The sequence below is a fragment of the Panicum virgatum genome, chromosome 9N (genome assembly GCF_016808335.1).
Source record: "Panicum virgatum strain AP13 chromosome 9N, P.virgatum_v5, whole genome shotgun sequence".
NCBI classification, from domain to species: domain Eukaryota; kingdom Viridiplantae; phylum Streptophyta; class Magnoliopsida; order Poales; family Poaceae; genus Panicum; species Panicum virgatum.
This window is the reverse complement of record NC_053153.1, coordinates 30,422,504-30,447,441: the sequence shown is the minus strand read 5'-3', so window position 1 is coordinate 30,447,441 and position 24,938 is coordinate 30,422,504. Positions and strand designations below refer to the sequence as shown.

At 43.1% G+C, this 24,938-nt stretch overlaps 2 protein-coding genes and 2 long non-coding RNA genes across 5 annotated transcripts; 2 read left to right on the top strand and 2 right to left on the bottom strand.

Moving 5' to 3' along the window:
- Positions 1 to 240: 240 nt before the first annotated feature.
- Positions 241 to 3,871, bottom strand: LOC120690591 (F-box/kelch-repeat protein At1g55270-like). Of its 2 annotated transcripts, none has more exons than XM_039973295.1 (2): positions 3,354 to 3,582; positions 241 to 2,074 (listed from the first exon to the last, which is right to left on the bottom strand). In XM_039973295.1, the coding sequence occupies exons 1-2, from the start codon at positions 3,354 to 3,356 to the stop codon at positions 824 to 826; spliced, it is 1,254 nt and encodes a 417-aa protein (XP_039829229.1). In that variant the 5' UTR covers positions 3,357 to 3,582; the 3' UTR covers positions 241 to 823. The 2 variants fall into 2 exon arrangements, with proteins under 2 accessions (XP_039829229.1, XP_039829228.1); XM_039973294.1 differs by lacking the exon at positions 3,354 to 3,582 and adding an exon at positions 3,656 to 3,871 and having other exon boundaries at positions 298 to 2,074.
- Positions 3,872 to 5,043: 1,172 nt separating this feature from the next.
- Positions 5,044 to 7,079, top strand: LOC120693044. Its single transcript, XR_005682836.1, has 3 exons — positions 5,044 to 5,304; positions 6,254 to 6,443; positions 6,547 to 7,079. It is a non-coding gene; the product is annotated as an uncharacterized LOC120693044 (long non-coding RNA).
- Positions 7,080 to 7,495: 416 nt separating this feature from the next.
- Positions 7,496 to 10,106, bottom strand: LOC120692767. The gene is made up of 3 exons (XR_005682736.1): positions 9,535 to 10,106; positions 8,144 to 8,300; positions 7,496 to 7,929 (listed from the first exon to the last, which is right to left on the bottom strand). It is a non-coding gene; the product is annotated as an uncharacterized LOC120692767 (long non-coding RNA).
- A 5,578-nt stretch (positions 10,107 to 15,684) lies between these two features.
- Positions 15,685 to 21,575, top strand: LOC120690268 (putative serine/threonine-protein phosphatase PP2A-4 catalytic subunit). Its single transcript, XM_039972861.1, has 11 exons — positions 15,685 to 15,958; positions 16,474 to 16,530; positions 17,402 to 17,485; positions 17,592 to 17,663; positions 18,444 to 18,515; positions 18,738 to 18,778; positions 19,482 to 19,548; positions 20,116 to 20,307; positions 20,399 to 20,488; positions 20,571 to 20,678; positions 20,889 to 21,575. The coding sequence occupies exons 1-11, from the start codon at positions 15,860 to 15,862 to the stop codon at positions 20,952 to 20,954; spliced, it is 948 nt and encodes a 315-aa protein (XP_039828795.1). The 5' UTR covers positions 15,685 to 15,859; the 3' UTR covers positions 20,955 to 21,575.
- Positions 21,576 to 24,938: the final 3,363 nt, after the last annotated feature.

The following is a 24,938-nucleotide window of genomic DNA, read 5'->3' as shown; positions in this document are numbered from 1 at the left end:
TGCGAGAAGGTCCTGGGCCATGCAGGTTGCAACATTAAGAACCGGAGATAAATGACAACAGGCCATGCCACTTGATCTGAAGGCATCCAAACTCTAATCCTGTATTCCGTTCACCTTACACACTATTGATTTGAACAAATCTATCAAAGAAATCACACCAGAAAAGGCTGCTCCATACTAACATACCAAATTCTTCAATCTTGTAAAAAGAAATCTTACACAAAATGCTAATCCGATGTATTAACTATATGATCACAAAGACATCATGGATATCCTCATCTAATGAACAACACAACATAGAAAGCCTAAAACAACAAATCCATCCAGCATCACAAAGATAAGTTACGAAATATCAGGGATAACAGTCATTGCAAATAAAATTTGAAGCATAGTAGGATTATCCTGACTACTTTTGTAATCCTAGAGTCTAGCTAGTCTGCCCCTACAACACATATGGACATTACACAGTAAGATACAGGATGCTACTCGATACAAGATAGTATGATGGAGACCCTAACTTATAGAACAATATATGCACCAACTAAATTTCCCAGTCTGCAACGCATAGACTGCCGTTACACAAGGGAAGTTTTCTCTCGCTTTCTGGTTTCAACAAAACCCTTCTACAATTGTCTTCCAATGCTGCCGACTGTAATTGAAGTTCTCAGTTCTCAAATGAACAAAATTGTTTGGGCTGCAATGAGCTATTCCTTGCCATGACTGATATCGAATCGAACTACCTCTTAATGGAGGGTTCTTCCACTGATCCAATCCTGTTCCTGCTTGCAACATCTGGTCATATTTCCATTCACAGAATCTGCTGTTAAACTTGCAGCACCTGACAATGGATAATGTAACTCTTCAAGTTCCGTCCCGCAATGGTCGACCACAAGTTTGCCACAAACGACCTGTGCTGACCCTTCCGAGCAACAGTCTCCCACATGCGTGCACTATCTGTCTCGACACTCATTGTTGGGTCCGAGACATCAACAAGAGTTATGCTCATGTTGTTCCGGATAATACAAAGTTTCCCATTTAGTGACACCAAAGCTGCAGCTTCAAAGGCACGTGAGCTACCCAAATGGTGCTTGCTGTCCATGAATCTTGTCCATGTTCCTGTGTTGTCATCATAAACTCTAAGCTTGCAGCCATCCCGACAGTCAGCTGAGTAGAGCCGACCATTGAAGGAAATGCTCGGGTTCCGCCATCCTGTAACCATCTCATCATCGATTGTTGACCAGGCATTGGATGATGGTAAGTAGACTTCACTGGTCACTTGGCGATGGGAATCGAGCCCCTTTAGAAACCACTTGCCATCATATACCACTCCGATGAAAGGCACCATCCCATTGTTCATTTCAGTAATGCAGGCCCATCTGTTCCTATTTGGATCATAAACTTCCGCAGACTGCAGTGTCCTCTGTATTCCTTCACACTCCCCACCAGCAACGTAAAGACAATTGTTTATTACACAAGAACCAAAAAAGTGACGTTTCCTCAGCATATCTGGAGCTCGGTGCCATTTGTTTGTCCGAGCATTATAGAATACAACACGCCTCATAGAACCCCGCAAAGGATCTTTCCCACCAAATAAGTACAGATAGCAACCACTCAGAACAGCACAGCCAAAGCCCAATGCTTCTGAATACTCTGATGGAACTGGTGGGAGTGACTTCCATAGCTGGTGTAGTGGATCAAAGGCATGCCAGGATATCTTCCCTTCACGGTCCCTTTTAAAGATGTAAACCCATTCTTCTGCCACTCCAATTTTCTTACGCAAGGAGTAGAAATAATTCCCAGACAAAAGGCGGTTCCATCTTTTGCAAACCATCCTGAGATTGGGGTGTTCAACTCGAGGAACCCGTATAAGGCAGGCAATAGCAAGGTCATCAGGAAGGCCAGGTAAAAGTGGTGCTTGTGTTCTGCATCTTTCCTTTCTTGAGCCCCTTGACTTGCGCTTGCTTTGTTTGACCTCAGGTTGCATGCACATCTTCGCACCAGGAACAAACTTTCTAGCATCAACAACAGTTTTAAGGCCTGTATCTAATCTGCAGTAGCAGGAGACAGACTCCACCTGGCACCAATGAAAAAAATGTTTAGAATCTGTATTGACAGAATACACTTTATGGTAAATAATAGTAAATAAATGAAACATCAAACAGATGATTATGATTTTTAGAATTTCAACTCTTGAAATAAACAGAGGAGATAATCAAATCCAAAATGCTATAAATGAAGCATCAGATATAACAGCACCATGGGTAGCTTCCTTTCTTTATATCTAGAAGTTCTTTTTGTTCACATCTCATGAATATATAATCTCTTAATCAGACAACCTGGGAATGGCGATTGTAGGATGTTTCTATTAGTTCTAAATTGTGTTTCCTATGGATTACAATGCAGTGCGCATTAATGCATCAGTAAAGCAAGCGATAGTTGGCAGGACAATAAAATCATGAACAAGAGACCTATCATGTCCTCAAGTTGAATTTGCGTAGTTCAACATTATGACTGTATGAGGGTGAGAAGCATTACTTTTGAAGATAATGTCTAAGGATTTTGCGAACTGGCTTCAAATTCAAAGACATTAAAACTTCATGGAACTAAATTCAGAAAAGAAACCATGTAGCATAGTACATGTTGAAGTTCATTATAACATAACCTGAACCAATGCCCCAGGTAGTACAGGAATTCTTCGGGACTGATACAGTATGCAAACAGTTTGAAAAAAGCTGAACCAACTATCAATGTCCCAGGCCGGCCAGGCAGGGAGAAAGAGTATGCAATTGATTTGAAGGACATCCATCAATTTAACTACAATTGCAGTTAACCATGGTGTAGTACTGGAAAGGTTGGCTATCTATGGTTTTATCGGTTTGGCCAATACCGTTCTGTAACTAACTACTAACTAGTATTCATCCCTAGTTGCAACCAAGCCTCACACAACGCTAACTGCATTGCCTTGTAATACAAATTCCTTCGAATTAACAAAACCCAAGCAGATAATATGAGGCACGTTCTGAAAATAATGAGCATCCCATAGCTTGAGCTGGATATATGCTGAAGAAATCCCAGTCCATCGACAAGGAGCAGACGGTGCAATTACAGCAGAACACAAGGTCATGCAATCTGCGCTGAATGTACTTACTCACCCAATAATCACGGCTAGAGAAAACGGAACTTAAGCATGCACGATATGCAAATCCCATACAGAAGTGATTTCCTACTTCACAAGAACCAGCACATCCACAAATCAAAGCTATGATAGTACTCCTACTTACTACAAGCACTCAAGCGATACTGGTACTGACAGATTGCAGGGAAGAATTCAGGCATAGCTAGAATAGACAGACCATTTCCCGGTCCTGCGGTCCATTCCTACCGATTCCCACGGCCGTGCCGCTCAAAAACGCCACAAAAGATCCACCGACGAACCATAGCCTCCGCCCCCAAGTAGCCAAGCACTCAGATCCAGACAGCCCAACCGCGACGGGTATCCCATACACCGAAACCCCCAATCCCCTCGCCGAAAGATCGAAGCTTTCGCCCCAAAGACAGCGCCTTTGGCCCCCAACACCGCCCTCCTAATCCCACCTGAATACCGGCGCCCTCTGAGCGACGACCAAGAGGGAAACGGAAGCGGAGCGGGGCTCACCAGCGGCGCGCGGACGCGGACCCCTGCGCCGGTCGGCGGGGGCGGCCTGGACCCGGCGTCCATGGCCGGATCGGGCGGGGGAGGAATCCGCACCGGGTTCGCTCGCCGCAGCCGCGGGTCGGTCGCCGGGAGGTGGGGAGCTGTGGAGGTGGAGGAGCAGACGGGGGCTGTTGGTTTCTTGAGGCAAAACCCCGGTGGGATCAGAGCAGGGAAATGAGGGCGGAAAGCGAGCGGGTTTCGTTCCATTTGATTAAGGCACACCCCTTAAACCCGTAAATACAAAAAAAAACATTACATTAAATGTTTCAACACATGTATAGAGTACTAAATGAAGTCTATTTACAAAACTTTTTACATGGATGGGCTGTAAATCGCGAGACGAATCTAATGAGTCTACTTAATCTATGATTTGCAACAGTGACCATCCGCTAATTATTGATTAATCATGAATTAATTAGTATCATTAGATTCGTCTCACGATTTACAACCCATCTATACAAAAAGTTTTATAAATAAATTTCATTTAATATTTCAAATTAACAAAATTTCAACACAAAAATTTTTGCACGTGAAACTAAACACGGCCTAATTGCGGGCGGTAGACAGGGGTGGTGTGGACTTGCGTGGTCAGCCTCTCCGACAGCCTCACTCACCAGACACTGTCTGGTCGCCGCCGTCCGTCAGGGTGTGTTTAGTTTACTTTGCATTTTGAGTTTTTGAGTTTTTTAAGGGAATCATCAACATTTGAAGAACCAAATGTAGACTAATTGTAAAACTAATTATAGATCTCGTCTGTAAACTACGAGACGAATCTAATGAGCCTAATTAACCCATCATTAGATCATGTTACTGTAGCATTACTGTAGCAATTTAGTGCCTAACCACGTCCTAATTAGATTTATTAGATTCGTCTCGTGATTTACAGTCTATTTGTATAATGCGATTTATTTTTCGACTACATTTAATACACAATGTGTGTGATTTACAAAATTTTTGCGCTTTGTCTTTCGGCATTTAAACACGGCCTCACTCTCTCCTCTTCTGGGTTCTGGGAGCGCATGGCTTTGAATTTTGCGCGTCCGACTCAGCCGTGTTCGACACTTCGAGCATCTTTTTTACGATGCTTGGTGAGGTATTGGAAAGTATTTCATGTGTTTATGATTTGTGAGTCCAATTGAGATTAGGCGTTGGGAGGCGTCAATGAGAAGGCATGTCTATAGTCGGTGGACCCATAGTTGCCGTAACGCTTATCAACGCTTCCCAATACCTCCAAAGTTTAGAGGGGTAGGAATTCCATGACAATTGCTTTTTTGTGTTCTTTTTTCAATCAAGGGTAAAATGGTCAATTCCTAATTTTAATGTAGTGAGATGAATATTTGTTTAAAAAAAGAAAAGATGTTCATTCTTAGGGTTTCCTGACTGATCCATCTGTGGCGTGCAGCGCCACCGCCGCCGACGATCGCCTCCGCTCCCCCGTTCTCTCTGGGCTCTCTTTTGCGGTCATCGACGTCGGCGACCCGTCCACGCGCGCGCTCTTCGTCATCGACTCCGGCAGCGACCTCCCCTCACCCGTCGCCGCCGATTCGATCCTCGGCACCAGTCGCCGACGCCCAACAGACGATTTGATCCTGCCTCACCCCTCCCCGCCTGTACATCCCCATCCTCATTTTCTTTTCGCTGATTCAATCCCTACAATTTGGTTCAAGGTTATCTACGCTGCAGGAATCCGATGGCATTCCATTTTGAGATGGCCCTCTTTTTCTTTGCTTGCTTTGATTTCGTCTCCTACTGTGCTCAGTAGATTCCACGTTGAACGTAGTAGTTATAGAATGTTTGCTTTGCAATGAGCATCTATTGTAGGTCGACTCTTCTGCGAGTAATCGTCTAGGATATTAGTCTCTGCTGTTGTTTTTAGCTTGCACATGCAGCGCAAGCTTGTTCCTGTCAGGTCGTGGCGAGTTGCTTTGCACTCGTGTGGTATAAACTCTTTCATTTTAATTCTTCTTCTCAATATAAAAATGTACAGCTCTCCTACGTATTTGAAAAGAAAAAATTGTTTACCAATGATTTTTTTACTGTGTCTGCTACCAGTTATCCATAATGCAATGCTTGTTCATCATACACTCTCTCGTTCAGCAATACCATACCACGATATCTCACTTGAGATCGACCTTCCTTTCTGCAAATCCACCACAACACTTTGGCTAGCTGCAGCCGTCGACGATGTCCATCACATTGCTCCTGTGTCCTAGCCCTGATGAGAAACCATCAACTACAAATATGGACAGCTTGTTTCCGAGAGCAAGAGAGCAAGCTTTCTGACAACGGCATGGCAATACATCTATTCAGAAATTGAAAAGTACTTGTTTTGTTCTGATATCTTCAATAACTCAAGCAACTCATGTTTTTGGTAGTATAGGCTTGATGGTTCTGCTGTCCAAATGTGGTTTGAATTGGCTTTTCAGTTTCTGAACGACCTTAAGAGTCAAGAGTATCTCTGCTGCAGATACAATGAGATGATGATTGGATGTATTCCTTTTTGTTAATGTAGCTTTGAAAACTCACCAGGTCCTTTTGTCTTTGTGATTTCTGTTGCAGGCATGGCAGAGTCGAGCTCGCAAGGTTCTAGGATAAGTGCAGGCAGTCGTGGTGGCCGTGGCTTTCTGAGGTCGCGACCACCGGTGCCCTACAGAGAAGGGCCTCTATCTTATAAGCCCGCCGTGGTGTGTATGTGCAACAGAAAGGCACCACGGTGGATTTCATGGAGTGATGATAATCCTGGTCAGAGGTACTACAGATGCAGCCGAGCAAGGATAAGAAATTAGCTTAGTTTGCTTTCCTGCTTGTCCATTTGACTTGGCATATGATTTGTGTTGATTTCTGATGTATAGACTGAAGGGGACTGCGGCTTCTATGTGTGGTTTGATCCTGAGCAATCAACTTTTTTGAAGAATTTACTTTTCGATCTCCGTAATGTTGTTTGGGAATTGAGGAGCAAAGTCGAGGATATTGCTGAGCTGAAGCAAATCAATGAAATGGTGTCTAGTGAGAATAAAGAGAAGGATTTAGTCCTAAAGGCACAAGAGAGGGGCCTGGAGGAGAAGAATAAGCAACTGGAGGAGAAGAATAAGCAATTGGTACTACTGGCTAACAAGATCACTGAGGGGAGTAGGTGTAGTTTATTCTGTTGTGGCTTTGTAATGTTGCTTGTTGGCCTGTTCGTTGGAATGATGTTAGGTGCTATTTGATGTATCCATGTTCGGGAAGATGGTTTTGAATGTCCTGATAGAAATAAGTTAAATATTGATGTATGGCACATGTTTATGTACAAAGTTTGGAGAACTAGTGCCTAAGCGGGGGGTTCAGGCTGTTTTTCAGACTTGGACGATTTTCAGGTTAAGCCTGAATACATGGATTTTGACCAGAGTTTGACAGAGTTTTTAAATGTTTAAAATAAATTACAACACTTACAAAATAGAACTACATCAGATTATATATGTGGGGCAACAAACTTTATAGTGGACAAGGGTGAAGTGTTTAGGCAAAATCAATTTTAATAAGCACTCAAACATGGCTCTGCAGCCGGCCAGTATCTCAAGCCTGTTGATGTGAGGCTTTTTCTGACAAAATCGTTTCCCGTCTTGTAAATTCAGCATCTTAATCAAGATGTGATTCACCTAAACTGTGGCTGAAATTACCTTGATCGCAGTTGGTTCTGAACATCCTACATCAGTTTGAGCGTGGATGCACGGGCCATTCCAGTGCAGATTCTTCAGGATTCAGAAGAAGTGCTGCGCTGCGCCGCTGCCAGCTGCTGCACCACATTGAGATGTACAGACATGTTCCAACCAAATGCTCAGATTCAGCAGATGCTCAGCACACAAATGTTCATTACAGAATTCTTGGGCATCGCCGAGATGCTCAGCTGCCTCTGCATCCCAGAACCACATAGATTGCAGGGTGCCTTTGCATGTTGTTCCGAAAAAGAAAAAGAGCAGGTACAGCAAAAAGACATTGTTATAGGACAAGTACAAGTCTGCCCACATTATTCATAACTCCAATAATGTTGCCACAAGGAAATTAAATAAAACTAGCCATGTATTCTAAGGCTTCTAAATAATCGGTTCGTCGAATACAAATTCTAGGAGATTCCCGATGTCCTCAGCCACCTTGACCACATTGTTTCGGAGGTTCTTGAGCTTCCTTTCCATGGCATCGACATGCTCTTTGATTTCATCGAGCCTCGGGTCCATAATCAAAAGGCTTTGCTTTAGCTGTGCAAGATAAAGTGCATTCATGAATGAGGTTGGACTGTCCATAAAGTTCATTTATGCCATAAGAGTGAAATAAATGGTTATAAAACGTAAAAGCTAACACTGAGCAAAATATACATGCTAATGTCTACTAGGATGAGATGCGAACTCATAGACTGCAAAAGGATTTATCTGATTGAGAATCTTTAATGCAAAATTAGAACAGAAACTATACCTTTTTTCTAACACTTCATCGTCGGAACTCGAGCTCGATTGTCCACGTCGTCCTTCTTTGAATCGGAGAGGGCGCTGCTTCTTTGCAGCCAAGGAAGACACCTTCTTGACGCCCCCGACGATATTCTTTCCAGCCGATCATTTTTCTGGCTTCATCTCTAGACGGTAATTGAGTATAGCATGAATCAGTACAAATTGACTAATTGAGTATAGCATGGAAAGTAAACAACAAAAATGGCAGATATATGTTTGGCAGCTAATATGTTTTCAAAGGAAGCCTTCTGTGGTGGGTGCTTGCAATATATATTAGCATTGTGCAACATCAAGCTTTTAGGTACCTTAATTTCTAAATTTTATTTCCAGAAAAAGTCATATTAACCTTTAATTGTTCATTTACCAGGTTAAGAAAATTGCAGACAGCATTGATGAGGCTGCAAAGGAACTACCTGATGCTAATTTGGTCAGTTAAATAAATACACATTTTTATAATACAACTAAGTATGGTTGGGGTACTTCTAACAGAAATTTATGGTCATATTAGAGTCTGGAGGATCTATGGGCTAATTACTCAAAACCAGTCCAACCAAAGCCACATATGAAGGATACTGCATCATGGAGACCCATCCAAAAAGTATGTTATGCGCCTATATGAAATTTCACCACATATCTAATTCTAGCATGACATTTGTGAAGCTACTGGATGAAGGGAACAATCATGGACCCACTTGAGGGAGCGATTCACATACACTCTTTCTAGCATGACATTTGTGAAGCCTTTGCCAAGTTCCTAACTCCAGTGTTCAGGTTTTTAGTTATAAATAGACAATCATTCAAAACCTATCCTAAAAGTACCAGTGAAGAACCGAAATACTTAAGGCATGTCAAGAATCAACATGCCATTATAAAAAAAAACTGCAATACTCTGCACCAAGAAAAAGTACCAAATTGCACAGAAGACGACACAGCAGCAAAAGAAAGACCATACAGAAACTACCCGCAGTAATATGAATGATTCTATACAAGTAGTTACTCATTTGCCCATATTGACAAGCAGACAAGGTTATCCTGGACATTGTTTCAATTACTAATATCATAACACAGAAGCCATCCGAGTTAATACTTAAGATAAGAACAAGCTAGGCTACTGACAAATATGGAAGATGAATTAAGAGAAGCTATATCATAAATCTACCAGATGAACAAGCAGTAGTACTTAGTAGCACAATTCAAGGTCTACCTGTAACCTAAATTATCAAAATATTTGACATAAATCTACCAGATGCTAGCTTTCTGAAATTGCTAGAGGCAGTGATGAGCGATCCGTGATGAAAAGTACGAACAAGATAGATCAAATGCCTTAAAACGGATCAAAGAGGGGAACGAAGTGAGTACCTTCTGTTACCGGCGCGGCGGAAGGCGGCGAGGGCTACACGGCGGTGGGATAGGCGACGGTGCAGGGTACAGGGGGCCAGGCGATCGTCGGGTGCTCACGCGACGGTGCTCTGGCGGCTACTGGATCCCGGCAGCAGCTCGGACGGAGGCGCCGTCCTCGGCGCCGACCGGAGGGAGGCACGCGTGTTGGAGGCCGCCGGGGGCGCGGATGGAGGCAGCGTCCACGAGGCCGGCAGGAGAAACCCGGAGGGAGCTAGGCACGCGTGCTGGACGAGGACGCCGGGAGCGCAGACTGGGCGAGGCGAAGCCACGCCATCGGCGGCGGGGTCAGCGCCCTCAACAGGGCGGCGCGGGGCGAGCGTCCAGGGAGGGCACGGCGCGGTGCGAGCGTCCGGATATGGCGCAGGCGACGGCGGGGTCAGCAATGGATTCACAGGGCGGCGCGGAGCGAGCGTCCAGGGAGGGCACGGTGTCGGCGGCGGGGCGAGCGCCGTCACAGGTCGCAGGTCGGCGCAGGGCGAGGTTCCAGGGAGGGGCGGAGGGCGAGCGCCGTCTCGGCGCAGGGGCGAGCGTCCAGGAGCCGATCCGATGATGCTCTTTTTTATTTGAGGATGCGCAATGACAACAATGCCCTTTGGACAATAAAATCAACAAAAAAAAACTTTTTTGTAGAGGTATTGGGAGGTATTAGAAAGTATTGCAAAGTATTTCCATGCATGGTAAATGGGCTCAATATATTGCAAAGTATTTCCAAGCATGGTAAAAGAGCTCCTTTTCTTATTTATTTTTGCCAAGGGAAAAGACGGCTTTGTTTAGATTCCCAAATTTTACATCAAAAAATATCACATTGAATATTTGGACACATACAAGAAGTATTAAATAAAATTTATATACAAAATTTTTTGCTGTTATAAATCGCGAGATGAATCTAACGAGCCTACTTAATTCATGATTTGCAACAGTAATGCTACATTAACCATCCGCTGATTATGGATTAATTTTTTTTCGCGACTATGCCTTAGCACGTTTTTCATTAAGAAGAAAGCAGTTACAGACACAATCTTGATGCGGCCAAACAGAGCTTGACTAACACAAGAGCACAAAAGACTAAAAATAGAGAAACACTAAAAAAACACACAGGCGAAAACTCACACCAAAACCACAGCCAGCAAGCAACACGGGAGAGGGCAACACACATTAAATTCATCTCACAATTTACAACCCATCTGTGCAAAAGTTTTGTAAATAGATTTTATTTAATACTTCAAATTAGTAAGATTCTCTTTCAAATTTTTTTGTCAAAACGTTATAAACACACGGTTTTAAAGTTGGTTTATGTGGCTGTGGATGTTAACATAACACGGTTTGTCTTTAAAGTTTAGAGAAGACCGAGAGCTGTTCAAGGATCACCTACAGGGTGCACCTGCAGTCACCGGCAATCTGATATTTTTTTTGGTCAATGGGAACGCGGTTTGAACATAAAACGTAAGGTCTTTGCTACAAGGGGTTACAGTGAATTTTTTCTATTTTATGGAATTTTCATATACTAACTACGTTGTCACTTTAAAACATGTCTTGGTGCCATTTGGAGTTTGAGTTTCCCCGAACAAATCAAATCCTTGAGAACAATTGGCACTAGCACACAAGCTTGTCGGGAATTAATCCTAACGAGAGAGGCAGGGAGAGCAACTGGAAGAAAAAAAAAAACAATCTAGCTAGTCTCCCTCTGAAAAAATGAACAACTGGCTAGGTGATGAGGGAGGGTCCTTTTCCTCTTGTATGGGGAATGTTTGAATCAACCGTGACAAGAAAGCAAGACAAATGATTAAAAGTTGTTAGTTTCGTGCATGCATTGGCATGACTTTAGTGGGACACCTTAACAAAACAAGCAATGATGCGTCCTGCATGGCTACATCACGCAACAGCAAAAGTGTTGTCTACATAGTACTACAATACAAACGTTGCATCCAGATCTGATTTTTGCGTGCTGCCTGCGAAAAAAAACTACCCTTTTCCCTGATCCGGCAATGCAAGGATATATACCGGGTGACTAAAATGGTGGAAATATTTGGGAAAATCGATCTTTTGGCACTCTAAATAATTTCGTCAGTTTCCCCCTTTGGATGTTGCCTTCATCAAATTGAGGTACAGTCAAAACAATAAACTCTCTGATTCAGTGGCATTATTTGGCCCCTTTTAAAGCATGGAGGGCAAGATGGTCCTTTCAAGTGACCTGGCAAATTTTTTTTCTAATAATCTCGTTGAACACAAATTTGTTGAAATTTTGATATTTCTTGGAAGATTTTTCTTCAGACTTTGGTATATCCTTTCCTCTCTCTCTCTCTCGTTTGTCGAAAGGATTTGCAACACATGACAGCTGATTTAATTTGCCACCTTCTTTTGTTTTTTTTGGGGTGGGGGTAGCTCCAAATTTGTCAATCATATGCCAGTAATTTTGTCAACCACCGTGATTTTCATATATATGCTTAGTTAGGGAAAAGTTGTGCAACATCAATTTTGGGTTGGCTTTCATATCTTTGTTCAAACCAAATGGTCATATCCCCTGGATTCTTCTTTATAAGGCGTGCACACTTTTTATTATCTAAACACCTCATAATTTTCAATCAATAATTAACAGTAAACTTGTTATGTGAAAATGATATCACTAGATTGACATTTTAAAATACTTTTTTTATTGTTATGATTTTATTCGTTGTGTTCGCTTGGCTGTGGCTGATGGCTAGTGCTGATTTGTTATGATAGAATAGTACTGCCGACTGGCTGGTAGCTGGTAGCTGGTGGCTGGTGCTGATTTAGTATGGGAGAATAGTACTGCTGGCTGGTTGGCTGGCCGATTGTTACAAATGTTGTACTAGTATAGGAGAAATTAATGGTTCGAGTTTTATATTAGAGACCGTCACTGGTCAAATCGCGCAAGTGTAGGGACCATGACAAATTGACCAGTAAATTACTCGAGTTCCTTAGTACTTAAGATTAAGATTTGTGTAAGTTAATCAAAGGCCTGTAAAGCCTGTGTGATCCCACTATTAAACCTAAAAGGGAGAACTTTTTGTTGGCTGACTTATTGATCGTGTACCACACAGAAGAGAACCATGTCAAAGCATTGCTTTCCTATTTCTTTAGCAGGACATGTTGACAAAGTGGAAGAGGCTGCAGCTTTTCCTTGTTTGTTTTTGCACTTTGTTGTCGGGCAACGCAAATCTCAAGTAAACGCTCATGAGACAAGATGGCGGTGTAGTTAATAATTGTACTCCTATCAAAAACATGCCTGACGTTCAAGTAAACATGCTCAAAGGTAAGAGTCTCCTAAAAATAAGAAACGCTCCTCATGCCAAATGTACAGTTTGACTCCTCGGATACATATATAGTACGTACTAGTCAGATGATATACTACGTCCCGGGGACAGTGGGAGGAGGTTGGTGCTTGCTGCCTTGGAGATTGCTGGACACCTGCTGCAATGGAAACGCTGGCGCTCAAGGACCATGGGCCAGCATTGGATGTTCTCCGGAATATATGGATGAACAAGCTGTGTGCTGCCGCACGCAGACGCATGGCAAAAATGGAGGATCTTTTGTTTCTGAAATGTGCAGCTCGTTTTGCTTGCGGGGGTGTCTGTGAGTGAATTGCCCAATTCACATGTACTTCAACACTCCACTCACAAGGCTCCCTCAGGCCGCAAATGTGAAAAATCAGGAATCGATTGCAATTATTTTATTTATCACGCCCGCCAGGATTCAAACTCGAGATCTCTAGTTTTGATACCATATTAAGTTGTATGCACCAATCAATTCAACATAATCCTGACTAGCGCAATTAAATAAAATAACTGTAGCCAACTCATAATTTTTAAGCCTACAAGTGAGAGGTAGTGTTGAAGTATAAGTGGATTGCACACCTTTTCCAATCAAGTCAAACTTTTGGGTTGAATTGGTTGCAGCATGCAACTTAATAGCATGATTAATGAGTCTGATTATTTCTAGATCTTTAGGTAGCAAATTTTAGTATGGAGGCCTATTATGGACTGAGAGTTGCATAAAAGATATTTTTGCCAAATGATGTACAATTTGTGCACAAAATTTTTTTTCTGAAAAAGATCAATGTAGACATAAGTTAAAGTTTTGTTGTATCATTTTTAAGCATGTATTAACCAATATATGTTGCTAGTAAAAATAGGAACACTTGGACGCTGACATCATATGGTATGCCAACGTGGCAAGATATATGTTGAAGGACTAAATTGAACTGCATGAAAAATGTTGAGAACTGACATGGTCATTTTATAAGTTTTACGGCTGAAGTTAACCCTTGACTAAAAGCTCGAGGATGAGATAGGCTATATGCCAAAGAAAAACTAGTATTTCTTTTAGTTTTGCATTGATTTTCTACATAAAATTGATCTAATATCATCAAAAAAATTATAGTAGATGATATTAAGGGTATCGGCCCTAGAGTCTGCATGCATGGAATCTTTCTCAAGGATGATGTTAAGCTGACGTGAGCACCAATGTCTCATTTGGGACGAAAACGAATCGACATTTCGATGTGATACAATCCTTTCCATTTTTTTTTTGGGTCCAGCCCTTCTCAATCCGCACTGTAGCTAAGGATGGAAGGGTGCAGGCAGACGTCAGCTAGATTTTGGGTCCAGTATGATTGGAATTTGGAAATGAGGATGTGCTCATGTGCATGCGAGTGGGTGAGTTAAACTATTAGATTATTCGTTTTATTAGATCGACGGAAGAGGAGAAGTTGCAATATTGGGCTGATCTGTACTTGCTGTTAGGCTTCTTTGATAGTAATTTTGTTTTTTCAGTTTTAAAACCGAACAAACGGACTAAATTTTGTCACTAACATCTTGAAGTCGAACTGGAGATCGAAAACACGAGTTTCAGTAGCTTTGCGTTAAGTCTTTGTTATTTTAATTTGGTCTATTTTTCGGAACCTTAACTCCAAAGTCCAAACTTCAAGGCATATCCAAATACAAAGATTATCAATGTCTTGGATGTTTATAGTCTTATAGAGATTGGCGAGTGCAATGATACATTGTTCATCGGTGTGTGGCGAGAAACACAAAGAGATTGATGACTCGCTGCGCCCGGAGCATTGAGAAGGAAGCTAATGTGCATTGGCGCACAAAGCAAAGCTATACGATGAACAAGAATGTACTCGGTTCGAACAGGGACCTCACGTTCGAGTTATCCTCGATGTTTGTGCTTGTGGCTGACATGGATGGCCCACACTAATTTGCTGTTCGTCTCCATCCCGTTGCCTGCCCTCTCCACCACCGGTAAGGATGGAAACGGATCCGATTCGTATGGAATCGGATTCGGATAGCACTTTTTACCACATTTTAAATCAAATACGGATATGAATTCGGATATTCTCGGATACGAATACAAAATGGATGCCTCAAATTCGGATACAAATTCGGATATTGACTTGATATATGAGCTAACGTTTAGCTATTTTCTTTATTAGTAGTTTTAGATTATAAAATTGTTATAAATATACAAAATAATGTATAATAATATAACCAAGATACCTAGTTAAAAATAATTTATTTATCGTTAATAAATAAATACATAAAAATAAATTTAGAACTAAAAATATATTGCAATAAACATATAAATAATTTTATTATATATAAATAAAAATATAGAAGTAATTTTGAGATAAAATAAGAATATTTAAGAGTAAATTTAATTTTTATATTATATTTTTATTATAAAAACTAATATGGGTGGTAAGAAATAAATATAATTTTTAAATAGTTTTTCAATAAAAACGCATACGGATAGTATCGGATATTGTCGAATACGAATTTGAAATCGGATAGAGAAAATCAATGAAAATCGGATTCGAATATATCCACTTTACTACCATATTAAATTTAAATACAGATACAAATATTCATATTAATATTTAAACAAATACAGATATCGAATAATTCGGATATCTGCTCTATTGCTTTTCCATCCTTAACCACCGGTGTCCGATCCTCCCGTTCCGTTCCTCCGTCCGGACCACCGGTGATCCTCCCGGCCCCACATCTCCTTCTGTTCTACTGACACTGGGCCCTGCATCTGAGGTATCTCACTGACGCCTTGACCCCACAGGTAGCGGGGCCCGCGCCCTCCCGCCCGCTTCTGTCATTCCGCACCTCTCCGTCCCGTTCCCTCTCCTCTCTTCCTCCCGCCCGCCCCCTGCCCTCGAGCTCCCTCCCCCGCGCGCGCTCTCGTCGGCGACGATCTCCAGCCAGAGTGAGGTAGATCAGGGGCTCTGTCCCGGCTGCGGGAGAAACGGATGGAGGACTCCGCGGGCTTGCGTGGCGGCGGGGGATGCGGCGGCCTTGACGCGCAGATCGAGCAGCTCATGGAGTGCCGCCCGCTCCCGGAGACGGAGGTGAGGCCTGCCGCCAAATCCCGTTCCATATGGTTGCGTATGATTCTTCTCCACGGTCGATTCGTGGCGGGATCGAGGAGGTTTAGGATGGGTGGTCTCGGCGCCGGAGCTCCTCTAGGTTTAGATCGTTTCGGCCAAAGGTGGTAGCTTTTTGGGTGGTCTGGGTTCCGCCGCCAGTTGTAGATCTCGTGTGCGGCTATGTTATCGACTATTTCGTTGAGGAGGGGAATAAATAGCGCAGCTTGGCGAGCGCTCCCATGATGGCTAGATCGGAATATGCTGTAGCAGCTCAAGCGTTAGATGCCGAATCTGTTGATGCTGTAGTGCTGTGTGTTTCGATGCTACTTCACCTGGATTTTTGCTGGCTGTACCTGTCATTGAATCGACATTCTTACTGCTCTATGTTTGGGCGCTGCTTTATTCTGGCAATGCTCTTGTCATGCCATGGTGGAGGGCTGAATGTTTATGTCTTTACTTTGGCATGGTGTCATCTTTACTGACTAGAGCATTGACAGGTTAAAACATTGTGTGAGAAGGCCAAGGAGATATTGATGGAGGAAAGCAATGTTCAGGTATGGGTGTATGACGGAGCTCTCAGCCAGTTACTCATCTTGTCTTTTAGTTATTGCCGTTACAATGTTTAGCTATTTACTGCTTATGGTGATATCCATGTTTTCGGGGCCTAAGGTTGGTTACAGAAAATGGTGAACGTATGCTCTACTTAGTTTGAGTAACGTTATCCGTGGTTTTATTCTATTTGCAATTGGCATGTTTTTTCAGTTTTTCATGTGTAAAGGAACAGACTTGATATGGACAGGAAACATTGAAGCATTTGTAATTGGCATGTTTTTCAGTTTTTCATGTGTAAAGGGACCGACTTGATATGGACAGGTAACATTGAAGCATTTGTGCTCTTTTCTTGGCCGTCCATGCCATAAGTTCACTTTTTTGGAATATGATGTCTTGGGTAGTTGTATCTTCCGCCTGTGGAATATACAATGATCACTCTATATGCTGGCGGGCGTGCAAAGTGGTTGAGTGAGAGACGAGTAGGAAAATTTGTATTGCCTCACTATTGGGTAGGTAATCCCAGATAAGTGCATATGAATTTTCAAACCAATGATGATGCGTGTACTCTTTACTAGTGCTGCACTGGAGCCTTGCAGAACAGTACATATGTTTTTTTTTTCTTTTTGGTTTCATCCCTTATGATTGCTGTGTATATAGCTACAATCTAAAGGGTGATTTGATATGTTATACACTTGTTCCGTCTGCTTAACTACTAGCTTCTGCTGTTAAGCCTTCACGAAATAGAATTTTATCTGTGTGTGGCCACGGCCAAAGCGGGCATGTTTGCTTTGTACACTTAAGTATTCTGTTGTATTTTGCAGCAGAAGATGTTTTTTTTTAACTTTTAACTCAGCTTTTATACTATTTGTACAGCCAGTTAAAAGCCCGGTGACAATTTGTGGTGACATTCATGGACAATTCCATGATCTTGTAGAACTTTTCCGGATTGGCGGGAAGGTATTCCATACACAACCCACTCTTTATGTTTGTTTTGCCTTTGTACGTTTGATGTTGTTTGTTTCATTCTTTCGAAACTGACAGATCAATCTTTGTTGTTTACCAGTGTCCAGACACAAACTATTTGTTTATGGGAGATTATGTGGATCGTGGCTATTACTCTGTTGAGACCGTAACTGTAAGATCTAGCCTGCTAGTTGCATTTGTTTGTTTTTTTAATTGTAATAGAAGCCCAACATTCTTTTTTATAGTAGTGTTGTATTCTGCTGCCACCATTCTGACTCAATTAACTATTAAAGATACAAGTCATAGATGCAGTGATTATCTTGATAGCAGGGTGATTTGTAGTGTAGCATGCAAGTCAGTGTTGTCAGATAGACACTCACTACTATTGGTTATATACTACTTGGATATTCATCTTGCAAATATTATTCCTGAATATAGTAACTTTGGTGAGAGACTTACATTTTTGCCACTTGTTCTCACCCTAATTTCCTTTCTACCGGCTACAATGTTTTTTTTTCTTTCAATTCTCTCTTTGTCGGACTTTTCTGTTAGTGTTAGATTCTGTATCTCCTCTATACGTATCATGACTATAAATTGCATGTTTCTGGTCAATTGTTTTATCATCTCGAAACAAGAACAAGAGCAGAACCTGAGTGTTAGTTGATTTAGTTAGTGCCAATTTTCACTCTGGAAATTTCCTCTGAAGTTTAGCGATAGCAACTTATGGCAAGGGTTTGTGATGCGATTTGTTGGTGCCACAATGCACCCTGCTTATGCGAATGGAATGAAATCCTTGTGCAAATTTGGGAACTAGGGTCAAATGTGTAGCAATTCTAGCATCGCCAAAATTAGCATTATCAATGAAAGTAAGAATAGCTGTTGATGACTGCATTTTACATTCATTTAATAATTTTATGTCCCTTAGTTGACATGATGTCGTACAATTTTGCAGCTTTTGGTTGCACTGAAGGTGCGGTACCCACAACGTATTACTATTCTTCGTGGAAACCATGAGAGTAGACAGGTACTGTACAAATATTTCTCCCTTTCATAATATTAAAATATGAACATTCTCGTTTGGTTTTACTAGCTTTTCTTAATCTAATATTTCTTTGTAGTTTGTATGCATATAGAATCATGCATGCTCTTTATTCCTCCTGCACGTTCGAGAAAAAAAATGCATGCTCTTTATTCTGAATCCCATTCTCAATCTTTATTTCATTCAAGAATCGTTGAATTATTGCAGATCACACAGGTGTATGGCTTCTATGATGAATGCCTACGAAAGTGAGTTATTTAGGTGCTTGAAAATCACCTACTTGCCTTACTCTTATTCCATGTGTAGCCTGTTACTTGTGCACTTTAGCATCAGTACTACTAGAAAGACATGCATTCCAGTTGCTCCACGGTGATCCTAAGGCTGCTAATTACCTTAATTGAATACTTGATAATTGTAATAATCATAAAGAGGAGCTCTGCTACCAAGAGAGACTCCTAGCATTTCCCGTAGGTTAGGGGGGCACCAAACCCTGGCTGGCTACAAACAAGCTGCTAGGATTCTCATGGTGGTACTCACATTTGCTAAGGCCTGCGTTGAGCACGTGTGGGCTGTGTACCTACATTTGCTAACGCATGGGTTCGAGCCCGGCTGGGCTGCCTCCTCAATGGGAGACACTGCCATTGCTCGGTTCTCCATTGTAATAATTAATTAAGGTCTCTATGCTGCCTTTTCACTATGGATTTTTAGTCAAAGACATTTTAAATGTTCTATCAATCATGTACCTTAACATTACTCAAGGAAGTTAAATCTCCTATTACCATTGTGGTACTCTAATATATCATGCTGCAGCCTAGATGGAATCCTTGTTGGCTATTTACAATCTGAATGAAATTGAAAGTTCATTAACTCGGGTTCTTCTAGCTGTCATTCTTCATCAGTTTGATTCTTTTTGTTTGACCCTGTTGTACTGTTTTTTATTCTTCAAAACAGATATGGCAGTGCCAATGTCTGGAAGATCTTCACCGATCTTTTTGACTATTTTCCTTTGACAGCATTGGTATGTATGCTCAGCTTTAGGCCATCTTTCCCAGTCCCTCAAGGTCACAATATTGTTCCTGCATTTTTCAAAAAATTATGACACTATTCATTGATAAGAACTGTTGAAGTATGGTAATCCTAAACTGCTTTCATCGACTGATGTTCTATGTGCTATTTTGTCAACTTAATTCTTCACTATGTTCTTGCTCCAAAATTAGAAAAAAAAAGCTAAGGAATTGATGCACTGAAGCATCCGTCTGCCATATTTGTTTTTCATTCATGTTCAGATAATAATATATGTAAAAAATATTGTCCTTTGAAATACTGGAAATGATCTGTTTTCATTCATGTCCAGATAATAATATATACAAAAGAAGATTGTCCTTTGAAATACTAGAAATGATCTGTGGTTAGCTTTTGATTTGACTCATATTCTTTTTGATGTTTAAACATTTTTTTAAAACTGATTTGACATTTAAATCTGTATGATACAATTTCTACTGTCAGCTTCATGTCTTAATTGTTGATAGTTTCTATTGTTTTGTTTAGAAATCTTATTGATATTGTATTCTTTCTCTACTTGAAGGTGGAATCAGAAATTTTTTGCCTCCATGGTGGTTTATCTCCTTCCATTGAGAATCTCGATAGTGTTAGAAGCTTAGATCGTGTTCAAGAGGTCCCTCATGAGGGACCTATGTGTGACCTTCTATGGTCTGATCCAGATGATCGATGTGGCTGGGGCATATCTCCTCGAGGTGCTGGATACACTTTTGGCCAGGTACTTGGTATGCCACATCTTTTCTACTTATTTGGTAGACTGTTATCAGTTCTGCTCTTAATTGTATTATTGTATGGCTTCCATTTTCCAGGACATATCGGAACAGTTTAATCACACCAACAATCTTAAACTTGTAGCCCGGGCTCATCAGTTGGTTATGGAGGGTTATAACTGGGCACATGTAAGTTATTAGCAAGGATTAAGTTGTAGCATCAGACCATCAGTTTGGCTACTATGATCTCATGGTTCTTACAAATTCACAGGAACAAAAGGTAGTGACCATATTCAGTGCACCTAATTACTGTTACCGGTGTGGCAACATGGCATCCATCCTTGAGGTTGATGACTGCAGGAATCACTCATTTATTCAGGTAACTGATTTTTCTTAAGTTATGCTTTTTCTTTCTTTATTGTTTATTACTTCAATTTCTCCGGGTAGTGCTATGGCACAGTGTGGCAATGTCATGCGATTGAAATTTGGGAATCTGTGGAATTCTGGATAGCATTGATGTGGCAATTTTTTTTTGGTTGCATATGTGAACATTCCTCCATGGAAATTCAACTTGGGTTTTATCATGCAGTTTGAGCCAGCTCCGAGGAGAGGTGAACCAGATGTGACACGGAGAACACCAGATTATTTCCTCTGAGTTATTTGCTGTACCATTTTGATTATTGGGCAAGATTGCAATAGTGGTTGCTGGTCAGTAACATTTTTGTTGGATCCGTATGATAAAGTAACCTGACCAGCAATAGCAAGAAAATGCCGCTGCCTTAATAGTGTGACAATTGATCTCCATTCGTGGCATCAAGAGGTGCTATCAACCTACCACCCAAACCGACGTAAGAATCTGGTGGTGAATTGGCGCCTGTGTTGGCTCTGTTGACCACTGGCTCGACAGAGATAGAGCTTTTGTTTTAGCATAAGTTGCTTGGGTTCGTCCTTGTTTTGTTTTGCGTTGATGTGCCTACAACCTCGGTGATTAATTGACTACACATGCTGATCCCCTCGTTGCAAGTATTGTAAAGGACACGCAGCTAGTTCTTCCGTTCGTTACTGCTCATTATCCGATGTTACCCGTTGTACCCACACTTTTTTATGTAGCAACCAACGTGTTATAGTCCGTTTGTTTGGTTCTAAGTCTTTGCTTCCCATATTGCTTGTATCATCGTATGAACTATTCTGAACTAGACAGTACTTGTGACAGCATGGACATGATCTCATGTCAGTTGGTTTCTCTATTTCACAATATTTGTCCCATGGGGGGTAATCTTCCATTGTGTCTGAAATCACCATCTCTCCTTTCGACGCCACGCATCATGCCCATCTTGTGGTGTTGTACTGAATTTATTGCCTTTTAATTTAGTTATTATTCTGGTGACCGGTGACAATACTATGCTTAAACTGCTGTTACATAAGTACTATTTAATTAAGTTTATAGGTGAATTTTCAATTCTTAATTGAGTATACATGACGGCATAATCCTAAGGGCAGCTCCAGTGTTCAAATCGAATTCAACTGAAAAGGTACAACCACGGCAGATTTGTTCGATTTCTACTAAATCGAACACAACTGCAACAACGTGTGTGGAATCCACTATCTAATAAAATATACCATTTCTTTCTTACCAGCCTCAAGTTGTGGTGGCCATCGTACTGGCGCACTACTATTTACCCATTATTTACTCGTCTTTTGCATTCGACGCGAGGAATCTGCTACTTCCGTTCAACCATTGCAGTGTGTAAATCGAATTGAAGCTCACGGTTCGATTTCCATGCACACTGGAGGTGCTCTAAGGCATGCAAGAGTACGCAACCTCTTCCTCCCATTATTAGGGCTTCCTAGCAGCTTAGCGTGAAAAGCTAGAAAGAAGCTCAAACAATAACAAACTTCTTGTGCAGTTTCTAGAAAGCTGAAAGCTCAGAAAATCTGAGTTTATATGGAAAACTGAAAAGCTCAGTTTTATGAGCTTTTCATAGCTTTTTGAGCTCAGAAAGCTAAACATATCTTCTAAAAAGTAGTATTGGATTTTCAGAACAAGCCAAGGCAGTAAAAGTTAGTGTTGGATTTTCAGAACAAGCCAAGTCAGCAATAGCTTTCTAGAAAAGTTTAAAAGCTGCGGCTCAAATAAATGATATGGTAGATAGCAGGATTAGAGGCTACCCGCCCTCACGTTGGAGCCTCTGGAAAGTATTTGGTTCTAATCTTGTTTGTTCTTCATTGATACAAGATAGTCTCTTTTATAGAGACGACTGACTTGACCCCTAAGCAATATGACTTGACCCCTAAGCAATATCCTAACCGAATCTATCCATCTTATCTCTTTCCTAATAAACCAAATTAACCTAATCAAATAGGATTCGGTACTGTTCACGCGCGCGCTACAGTACTCGTGGGCCTAGATCGGCCCATAACACTTCTCACGCGTTTTTCTTCCTCCTATCATATGTGCGGCCCACAAATGAGTCCACAACACTTCCGCCCTCCTTTCAAAACAGCTCGTCCTCGAGCTGAAATGATGGATAGCGCTCCTTGAACGACTCCAAGGGCTCCCAAGTCGTGTCGGCCGCTGGAAGGCCGAGCCATTGCACCGAAAGCTCCCACACGCCACGGTTGAGTCTTGCGCGCAGCACCTTCTGAGGAGTAGGGACAGCCCGGCCGTGGTCGATCGGCGATAGTCGTACTGGTGCAACAGGAGGATCGCCCACATGCTTCTTGAGGAAGACCACATGGAAGACGTTGTGGATGCGGGCCGAAGCTGGAAGCTGTAGACGGTAGGCGACGTCCCCAATGCGCTCCACAACCTGAAAGGGACCATAGAACTTGTGTGCCAGCTTGGCAGCCACACTGGATGTAATGCCCGCCGCAGCCCAATGGTTGAGGCGTAACCATACCCAATCTCCAACAGCAAACTCCACGAAACGGCGAAAGCGGTCAGCCGTCTCCTTCATGATGTCTTGGGATTGGTGAAGGCGATAACGAATGTCGGTGTGGAAGACGTCACGCTCATAGAGCTGGCGGTCCAGGGCCACCACCCGCGCCAAACCTGGCCTGTAATATGCCAAAGTCGGTGGAGAACGCCCGTAGACCACCCGGCCACAGGCCTAGGCCCACAAGTACTGCGCGTGAACAGTACCCGCGGGTACTGTAGCACCGCCATAGGTTAAGGTTTAGGATGAGTCTAGAGATTAGATTCTTAAGGGTCAAGTTTGTTTGGCGCCTTGTCTATAAAAGGCTGCTATGAGTCCTAGGGTTAGGCAAGCAGAAAATAGATCAAAAAAGCAGCTCAGAGCCTCCAGAGGGAGGGCGAGTTAGCCGATCTATCCTGCTGTTCTAGTATCGATAATCAACCCACATCATTTGGTATCAAGAGCCTTCGTTCCTGCGACCACCAAATCCCATCCATCAATCCTTTCCCTTGCGCCCAGATTGGATCGATTTCACCCCTATTCTTCCACGAATTTCATCTAATTCCACCCTAGATCGCATCTGCTGTCAACTTTGACAACCACCATGGGAGTTCCCAAGTTTCACGTCCCAGACTTTGATGGTAGTTCCGATCCCTTGCAGTGGCTGCATCGCTGCAACCAATGCTTTGATGCATGGAAGACTACAGAAGAGGACAAGATGTGGTTTGCCACACTCCGATTAACGGGCGTGGCTTATCAATGGTACTGCAAGATCGAGAGGAACCGTGGCATGCCGACGTGGGAGCAATTTGCCGGCAAAATCAGCCGCCGGTTTGCGCAGGTCCCAGCCCCAGCTGCGCCACCGGCATCGCCTCCTGGACCGCCGCCGACCGCGCCTTCCCGCCTGCACCGGTGCTGCCTCCGCTGTTGCCCGCGACATATTCCCCGGCGTCCATGCCAGCGATCCCCGTACCGTCAACGCCCACGCCATCTCCGCCAGCGAACCCTGCACCACAGACGCCGTTACCGGCGTCGCCTACATCGCAGCCACCGGCGCCACCAGTTGCGCCGCTCGCCGTCATCAATCCACTTGTGGGAGGGGAGCATCAGCCTCTGCCAGTCAAGGATCCATCGCCGACGGCCTGTCGCCGCCTATCGAGGCCGCCCTCGTCGGCGCGGATCTTCGCTGACAGCATCTCCAGCCGTTATGGGTCCGGTTGCCCCTTCCGTCGCGGTGTCGTCCGCGCTCCTCCTTGGGCCGTCTGTCGCGGCTTCCGCCCTCCATCGCGGTGGATCCATCTCCACCCGCCGGCCCCCCATCTGCGGCTGCCCATCCCGTCCGTGGCCGCCTGTGCGCCGTCCGCGCTCCTCCGTCGTTGGCGACCCGCACGCTGTCCGCGTGTGCCTCCGCCCATACGCGGCCGCCCACACGTCCGCGCGCGCCTTCGAGCGTCCACGGCCGTCCATCCACCTGTTGCCGCCCATCAGAGGTTCTCCAGCTCCACGAGCGGCCTCGGCTTTGGCGTCTCCATCGCCTGCCAAGGCCCCGGCGACCCAGTCCCCGCTAGCGGCTACGGCCGTTCCCACCGCGACGATTGCGGCCCTGTCTTCAGCTTTTGCGGGCACGCTTCCTCGCTGTTGGCTTTGGCGCCTCACCTGCTCCCTTCGTCGCCCGCGTCGGCGTCCTCCCCAGGCATTCAGCACGCCTGGGCCACAGACGCTTC

Bases quoted from the DNA above. Each gene is read 5' to 3' on its own strand.
- LOC120690591 (XM_039973294.1), bottom strand. From the start codon at position 3,718: ATGGACGCCGGGTCCAGGCCGCCCCCGCCGACCGGCGCAGGGGTCCGC. The intron at 2,075-3,655 runs GTGAGCCCCGCT...CATTGGTGCCAG, and splicing joins TCCGCGTCCGCGCGCCGCTG to GTGGAGTCTGTCTCCTGCTA.
- LOC120690268 (XM_039972861.1), top strand. From the start codon at position 15,860: ATGGAGGACTCCGCGGGCTTGCGTGGCGGCGGGGGATGCGGCGGCCTT. The intron at 16,531-17,401 runs GTATGGGTGTAT...CTATTTGTACAG, and splicing joins TGGAGGAAAGCAATGTTCAG to CCAGTTAAAAGCCCGGTGAC. The intron at 18,779-19,481 runs GTGAGTTATTTA...TCTTCAAAACAG, and splicing joins TATGATGAATGCCTACGAAA to ATATGGCAGTGCCAATGTCT.